At 41.9% G+C, this 8,711-nt stretch overlaps 1 protein-coding gene across 4 annotated transcripts in view; it reads right to left on the reverse strand.

The window, feature by feature from the left end:
* Positions 1-8,711, reverse strand: part of FAR1 (fatty acyl-CoA reductase 1) — a 77,634-nt gene that overhangs the window by 36,524 nt on the left and 32,399 nt on the right. For all 4 annotated transcript variants that reach the window (XM_019519554.1, XM_019519552.1, XM_019519553.1 and 1 more), the window contains exons 2-4: positions 8,258-8,452; positions 4,482-4,657; positions 1,922-2,101 (exon numbers count right to left, since the gene is read on the reverse strand). In XM_019519554.1, coding sequence (XP_019375099.1) covers positions 1,922-2,101; positions 4,482-4,657; positions 8,258-8,446 — 545 coding nt within the window. In that variant the 5' untranslated portion in view covers positions 8,447-8,452. The remainder of the gene's footprint in view (positions 1-1,921; positions 2,102-4,481; positions 4,658-8,257; positions 8,453-8,711) is intronic.

Raw genomic sequence — 8,711 nt, forward strand, 5'->3', positions numbered from 1 at the left:
AAACCTTGAAAAACTTTTTTTTTTTTTTTTTTTTAAATTGAATTATTGTAACATACCCCTTCCACAAATTAGAAACTTTTTGTAATCTTTCAGTTATACCATGTATATGGATCAGTCTTGTTTTCACATGTTGTTCCCCTACTTGTGGGAATACTTTAGAAAAGCAACAGATAACACTTTAAAACTAGGAAATGTTTTCCTGGGGGGTGGATTTAAGTGGCAGTTGCAGTATCCAAGTTAGGCTAGAATTATATTGTCATCTTGAAGGTTTTGTAACTTGCTGCCTAGGGAAAAAGTGGAAATGCATGGAGAGACTCATTTCCTCTAAATTTTTAAGATAATTTAGCTACTTAGAGCAACTTCATGAAAACTTTAAATTATTTCACCCGAATGATGCGCCTTTGATTATTATCCTTAAAGGACTGGTCAGTATGTTTCTTTTATGAGGCTTTTACAAAAGGTATTTTATGATACTTCTTTCATGAAGATATCAAACCCATTGTTCCCTTACTTGAAGGTAGTCTGATAATCAGGGATCCTGGCTTCTCCAATTTAAAAGAAGGTCCCCAATTTTTGGGTTAGAAAAAGCAACATTTTGCCATGATCAAACTGAAACACTGGGGTGGGTGTGGATGGGTGTGTGCGTTTCGGTTTGATCATGGAAAGAAGTGGATTTTGGGTTTTGTTTTAAAGTAACAGAAAACGAGGATCCCTGCTGATAACTTCATATTTCAAATTGGCATGCCAACTCCACCTACAAAGCTTCCCACCAATTCACTGTTGCCTTTGGGAATTGTTGGCCAAATGAACTCATGTGTATCTTAAAAGGTGTTGGCCAATTTCAGCTCCTGCACTGCTTTTCCTGATGAATATTAGGAAAGACTCTTGCAAATCTTCCTTATTCTCCTTAATCCCACAGCATTTTAGATCAAACTGAATTTACCCTTCATTTTATTTCTAATTTTAAAAATCAGCAAAAAAAGACAGTAGTTGGGCAGAAAGTGTATTATTTGCACAATCAGGAGAGGGCTCTAATGGTTGGTCAGCTCTGGATGTTTCAACGCAACCAGAAAGACAGTGACCAATGGAATTAAGTTACTGACACCCAAGGTTTCCAATGCAAAGAGCAAGAAAGATTCCCTGCACCAAAATCTGCAACTAATCTTGCTGCAGCCAAAATCCACAATTTTGAGCATTCCAAGACTGGCAGGCAGCAAAAGATTTTTTACACAGACTTACAGTTGGACTCAGTTGTCACATCCAAGTTAAATTTTCCAAGTTCTTTTTTTTCCTCTTCTCTAAATAAGAAGAGCCAGACAAGGGTAGGACAACTTCAAAAAGTATAGATGAAGTCTAAGTTTACATGGTCTCAAGTCTTTAGTTACAACCAGTTTAATGCATCTCTGTCAAAGACAAAAGATCTTTAACACTTTTCTTTAAATGTAAAACAGCCAACAAGATAATTCTTACCTTAACTCTTTACCTAATGATTTACTTATTAATGTCACTTTATACTAGCAAATGGTGCTGTCATTCAACAGCCAGAATATCAGCTACTTATCCCCCTGTCCTGCAAATAACCATTCAGCTAAATTTTTAAAACAAGAAAGCAGCATACAGAGTACAGTATGTAGGGTACAGACCACTCTTAAAAATCAGGGGTAGTTCAAAGAGTTACCAAAAGATTGGGGAGACTTTAGTATTAGAGGTCCAGAAACACTATTAGTCAGAAGCAGAATTAGGTTGACCAATTGTCACACTTTTCTAGTTTCACCACTGTTTAACAGGGAGGGAATAAGATGATAAAGTTGTGCGGCAAAGATTAGCAAATAGTCTAAAGAAGAAAGACAGCATGTATTGCCTTTGCAAATATAGGAAGTGGGTGTAGATTAGTGTGAAATACCAGAAAAATATTACATACTCTAAAGAATCTATCAGTTTCTTGGGGTCAACTGGAGGTGGATAGACGATCTCTTCAATATGCTTTTGATTGCAATATGCATATGCAGTTGAAAAATGCATGAATACTTCTAGTTTCTTCATTCGTTGAGCCAGGTGGATGAGCTGTTGTGTTCCAATCACATTTAATTTAACAGAATCTCTGTCAGGGAAAAAAGAAAGAGATAAAAACACTAGATGAGCAACAGTGAGCCTGCCAGAACAGTAAGCTGATGTGAGGAGTTCAGTTTGGACACATTCATAGCTCCGCCAAGAACGAATTACAGCAACATTTTCCAACAGCTTGTCCTATTTTTAGATGTCCCAAGCTTCCACAACTTTCCTTGGAAAAGTACTCCACAGTCTATCTGGAAACAGGTCAATACTCAGCTCAACTCCTCCATAACTTTATTCCATTTGTATAAAAATGTAGGAATAGAAATAGACTAGTTACCATGTAATTTTATCCTTATAAATCACACCAAAGTAGTCAAATATATATTTTACAGATCACCTTGTGCTCTTTTTCCTGTGTGACCTCAAAGTATCTGATGTAACATTTTAGCCAGAGATTACCTAGAGGCCTTCCCACTTCAGGTGGTCAGCCCAAGCCACACAAGAGATCAGTTCTTATCAATACATTGATAAGCTCTAAAAACAGAAACTGGATTTAGGTGGCAGTTGTTTGTTGACATTATGCTACTTAAGAGAGCTTAAAAAAGTCTGAAGGAGCAAGGAAAAAAAAATCTTTACAGCAGAAAAAGCTGAATGCATGAACAGTAGCTTCTAATGTGAAAACTGGAGAATAAAAAAAGTCATCTTGGGATTTGGGTACATATGACAACTACGATCTGAAACTTTCAACTACTGTTGCCCTTACAACAGCTTCAGGAGCTTCAAGTAACCAAAGAAAGGACCAAAAGGTCAAGTGTATCCAAAACAATCTGCACCAAAAATATCAAACTTTTGTACATGCAAGAAAAAAAAAAAAAATACAAGGTGAAGACTGCAAAGGGGCCCTAATTACAGACCGACCCTGCAAACAAGATTAGTGCAAAGTGATGGAGGGGAAGGAGAGGGAAAACAGGCTGATCAAAATATGTAGTTTCTCTGTAAGAGAGTTAGTTGTTTTAGTCTCATTGTCTTTACCACTCACGGTGTATTCATTTCTTCTCTCTTTTTTCTTATCTACTTTTCCCTCTGCAGGTTTCCTAATTCTACCTCACGTTACCTTAACCTAGATCCTACAACCTTTGTCAAAAAATTTCCAGTTCTTGCCATCTCCCTGGCCCTATTTTGCACAAACAGTGCATTCTTGCTACCCATGGGATCCTCACTTCCCTCCCCCCGCCTCAAAGTGAAAAGTCAGACCTGTGTACACCCTACTTGGTTCTTGAGTTGAGTAGTGGAGGTTGTTCACAATCGCTGAACACCAATTTCAACTGGTTCAGTCCATCCACATCCATCTCCACCACTAGCTTACCTTATACCAGAGCTCAGAGCAACAAGAGCACATGCATGAAGTTGGCAAAGCCTGGTTGAGCACTTCATCTCAGGAGAGGAAGATACTTTTGGCAAATCTTAATTGGGTCAAGTCTGTTTGGAGAGATTTTATACAAGTCTTTTTCTACCCTGACCTGAGGAAGGACACACTTCATGCTCAGAAGCTTGTCTGAAATGTCTCCAAAACTAGACAGTTGGTCCAATTAGAAGAAAAAAAAAAAAACCTATCCCTGCAGCTCCCCCAACAGCTTTGCTCCATCATCTTGGGCATATGCTGAGCCTCAGGGCAGAAAAACTTTCTTACAGATCTACCCCCAGGGCTGTCCCTGGGAGAGGGCAGAATCAAGTAACCACCCCGTGCTATAGGGCCTGCCCCCCCCATGGAGTTGGGTGGAGTGGCTGCAGAGACCCCGCACTGCTGCTGGCTTGACATCTGGCTGCTCAGCACCCTCCCCACAGCCACTGAATCCACTGCTGCTCAGCACCACCCTCAAATTCACTGCTGGCTTTCTTGCGTCCGGGGGCATGCAGGCCAATTTGCCCCAGGCCTCGCACACTGCTCTGGTCATCTCTATCTACCCCTAGCCTCTTCTACTGATCTTTGAGGTTTAGTGCTAAGTTTTGAAGAAGAAAGTAGTAGTAGATCAGGAAGTTAATGTGTAGATGCGACTGCTTTCAGATTCAGGCTGATTGATCTACACAGTAACCAGCCATCTTCTCTTCCTTCAGAGAAAAGGGCAGATTTGCTTCAGCTGCTGACAATTTTTTAAAAAAACACACCCCAACTTTAAAATAAGTATTTCAATGCTACACCTAGTCATAAGGACCTGATGACCAGCACAGAAAAGAAAGAAAAATAGTCCTCCCCTTCCCCCGCAGCTAAAATGTCTCAAACTATAAGAGTGAAACTTGCCATGAGTGCTTCAATAGAATTTTTTTGCTTGCAATATTTTATGGAAGAGTTAAAATGGTGCCCCTTTAAAGGCTAATGAAGCAATTCAATATAATTGCTTCAGTTTGAGACAAGGGTTTATACTCACCTTAATGTTTCATTGAATCTGACTGTAGCCGCACAATGGAATACAATATTAATGCAGTCTATGAGAGTTTCTTTATCCTGCTCGCTAAGGTCCAGTTCAGGCTGCGTAAGTTCACTAGTAACTGCTATTATTTTTGTTTTAAAGTCTGGTTGTTCTTCTCTCAACCTGTCAAAGAGCTGTCAAAGTAAAAATTACATTACTACATTAAAATAAGTTAATGAGACAAGCAGTTAGATTTCTAGTTCAGCATATGTAACAGACAGACAAGTCTCTTCTACTTATACAAAGCTGTGCCATGTTCATTGCTTGTTAAGTATATGCAGTGGTGTAATGAAGATAAAATAATCCTGTATTCAGGTAAATACACATAACAAGGTTCCCCCTGGCCTTCCCCTCCAAACTTTCCCCAAAGCGGGGGAGTGGGGAGGCCCTTGTCTTACAGACAAAACTCTTGGGGTAGAGGCAATATTTTTTGTTAGACCGTGTGAGGGAGTGAAGAAAGAATATGACCCAGCAGGGGCCCTGGCAGATCAGGAAACTGACTTACCCGAGGGCTCTGGCCCCACATGCCTGGATACTGCTGTGTGTCAATGCTTTTCTAAATGGTATTTCCTCCAGACTGAAGGAGGAAACCCAGCATTGGCTCTTTTGAGCTGGCACATTATGGGTGGGAACAGAGAAGATCGGAAGCAAGGAAGCTCCAGGGCAGCTGGGACCAGAAGCAGCCATCCCAGCAGAGCAGAGCGCTACCAACAACTGGGAGATAGAGATAGAACAGCTGACACCATACCAGTCACCTGTGAGCCAGCCCAGCCCAGCAGCAGCCAAAAAGGGCTGCAACACAAGCCTGAAGAGATTGGCTCTGTGACCAGGAGAAGGAGGAACAAGGGGGGAAACAATGGGGACAACCTGAAAACCTAGCTGAGTGAGTCCTGATTATTTTTTTTTTTCCTATTGCTGTGGGGGGTTTAAGTGCTGCTGGAAGTACAGCCTCGTCCTTTGAGCCTCTCGGGGAGAGAGTGCTAACAAGGGCACCCATGGTGTCCTTAATGGAGTTAAACCTAGATTTTTTGTTTGACTGCTCTTGTAACAAAAGTGCATCCTCAGTGATGCCTTTATTGGACTGTAACCTAGCCTTAAGGGACACTGGACTAAGCCTGTCCAATTTACCTGTCAATGAGGGCAGTGGGATAGACCAAAAGACAGGACATTGTATTTTGTGGTGGTCCTTGAATAGGAACAGAAGTGGACTAAGGACCTTAGGCTTGGACTATTGCAAATGCAAGTCCTGTGAGAAGGGATCAGACAGCCCTGCACAGACTCCAAGGAGAGACCTCTATATCTGAGTTAATAAACAGCATCAACATGGTGGCAAGGGCAAGGGGCATAGCAGAAAGAGAAGCCCCCAGAAAAAATCTGCTAGAGTATCCTGGGACTGTACCAATCTGTAGACTGCTCCTCCCCATTTCATTACACTCTTGCCTGCCATGACCTGATGAAGAAGTCTAAAAAAAAAGGCACTACAAATGAGGATATCCTGGGACTAACTTACAGATGGCACAGACAAGCAAGAAATGCAAGAGACATGGATCCCAGCCTTATCTGGCGAGTCCCTGACAGACCAACTAGATAGTTGCAAAAAAAATTGCAAGCTTTCGGGCCCAAATGCCCTTCATCAGGCAAAGCAGAATTCAAAGACTGTAAAATTTCTCCCAGGTACAAACAGAACTTCATATGAATATCAATACCCGGGAGAAATTTTACAGTCTTTGAATTCTCCTTCGCTTGACGAAGGGCGTTTGGGCCAGAAAGTTTGCAAATAAAAAAAATTTGCAACTATCTAGTTGGTCTAATAAGAGAATGAATGACTTCTACTCCAAGAGCTTTGTCTGCCCATGCCTCTGGATCAACATGCCCACCTAGCTGGACTCGTTTGAGTCCCATTTCTCTTTTTGGGGTTTTTGTTGTTCTCCCGCCCTGGCGGGGGGTCGGGCTAGAAGATCTACTAGGTCCCTTCCGACCCTTAATCTATGAATCTATGAATCTATGAAACATGTCTACAAACAAACAAAAAAACAAACATCTTCATCTTGCACTGGCATACAGGGCTGAAGGGGAGCAGACAGCCTCCTGCCCCCCACCCCTGCACTTTTGTTTTGACAAAAGTTCAGTTACACAAATAGCACCGATGGGGGGGGGGGGGGGGGGGGGGGAGTGAAAACAAACCCACAAACTCTAAAAATGCAGATCCCATAGTAGGATTATATGGAGGCATGAATAGCTAGTAACAAGTTTGTGGTGGAGATGGAGGTGGTTAGATCTCCACAGCATCAACTGTACTACTGAAATGCCAGCATAGCTTATTCCAGCAGCTCCAAAAATCAGAGTTCTACCCAAACAGAATGCCAGTTTTCTTTACCAAAAAGACAAGCAAACGACAGGTGGAGAGCATCACAACTACCTGTTACTGATTCCCCAACCTGAATGACCAGGTATTATATTTTCTATGAGCAAAAAGAAAAACACAAAACAAAAAAACAAAACAAAAAACCACTCATGAAGTTCAAAAAAGGGCAAGTGCAAAATCCTGCGCTTTGGAAGAAACAATCCCAGGGACTGGTACAGGCTGGAGACCAACTGGCTAAGCAGCAGCTCTGCAGAAAAGGACCTGGATATGAGACAACAGGGCTAACAGCATACTGGACTGCATTAATAGGAGCATTGCCAGCAGATCAAGGGAAGCGACTATTCTCCTCTATTCAGTACTGGTGAGGCCACACTTGGAGTACCGTGTTCAGTTTTGGGCCCTCCATTACAGAAAGGATGTGGATAAATTAGAAAGAGTCCAGTGGAGGGCAACAGAAGTGGCTATGGGGCTGGGGAACATGACTGATGTGGACAGGCTGAGGAAACTGGGGCTGAGTCTGGAGAAGAGAAGACTGAGGGATGGGGAGATTTAAACAGCAGCCTTCCCTGAAAGGTGATTCCAAAGAGGATGGAGCCGACTGCCATCTGCCACCACCAAGAACAGAACAAGGAGCAAGTTGCAGCAAGGAAAGTTTAGGTTAGATGTTAGGAAAAATTCAATAGGAGGATAGTAAAGCACTGGAACAGACTACCAGAGAGGTTGTGGAATCTCTATCCTTGGAGGTTTTCAAGATCCAGGAAGATAAAAGCCTCAAGTGGGATTATCTAGTTGGGGATGGTCCTAGATCACCTCCTGAGGTTCCTTCCAACCTTAATTTCCTATGTCACACCTGTGTGAACAAGGTAAAGCTTTTGGTGGAAAAATACAGCAGGGTTCAAATTCAAACCTATAAAGCTGTAACCAGAAGCTTTACCTCACAGAAGCAATTTTAACTGTATCCAAACCAAGGCCACATTTGGTTTAAGATTTAGCCAAGCCAGTTAGTTCAAGCAGTACAGACAAAGAAAATACTAGAGTGCAGTAGAGGAGGGATTCCGTTACTGGACTGTAGCCATAGAACAAATCACTACAGTGCATTTTCCTCTTGATCGAAGAATTCTGAATCTAAAGTCAAGACCTTTGATAAAAATGCACAATGAACAGTGGCTCTTCTATTTAAAGTTATAACCCTTACCATAATTTTAAATCTGATACAAATTTGATGGGGCTTTGCATTTTGCTGCAGAGGCCAGAAAGTCATTAGCAGAACTGAAGAGTTAGAACAACTTGTAACAAAAGGTTTACACCTTCCCACCATTTCTGAAGTGGCCGTATTACCATTTCCTAGCACCGTCTTTTAGAGATTTACCTTACAGCTGATCATTTCTTCCACTCGCTCTTGAGGATTCTGTTCTGCCTTGCGTCTCACTAATACATAAACAGCTTTTACTTTAGAACAAGACCGTAGCAGCTTCTCCAGAAGCACTTTTCCCAAGAAGCCAGTAGCTCCTGTGATGAGGACATTCTTTCCTTCATAGTATTCTGGGATGGATACCATTGTGACCTAAAGAGAGAGTTTAACATGCATTAGAAAAAAAAGTTTAACTATCATTCAGTAGCTTGCATGAAGTATAAACTGTAGATAGGAACACAGAACTAGTGGTTGAGCCAGAGTTCAAAGTTAAATTTTTCCTCTACTGATACAGGGCATCAGAGACAGACCAGTCCATCTCACAGGGGGCAGCAGAGACAGACCACACTGTGATACACACAGACACCTTGCAGTTTGTGGGGGGGGGGGGGGGGGGGGGAGGGGGGGAGAG

Source organism: Gavialis gangeticus, unplaced genomic scaffold (assembly GCF_001723915.1).
Source record: "Gavialis gangeticus isolate Ggan-Ray unplaced genomic scaffold, GavGan_comp1, whole genome shotgun sequence".
In the NCBI taxonomy this organism is placed as follows: domain Eukaryota; kingdom Metazoa; phylum Chordata; order Crocodylia; family Gavialidae; genus Gavialis; species Gavialis gangeticus.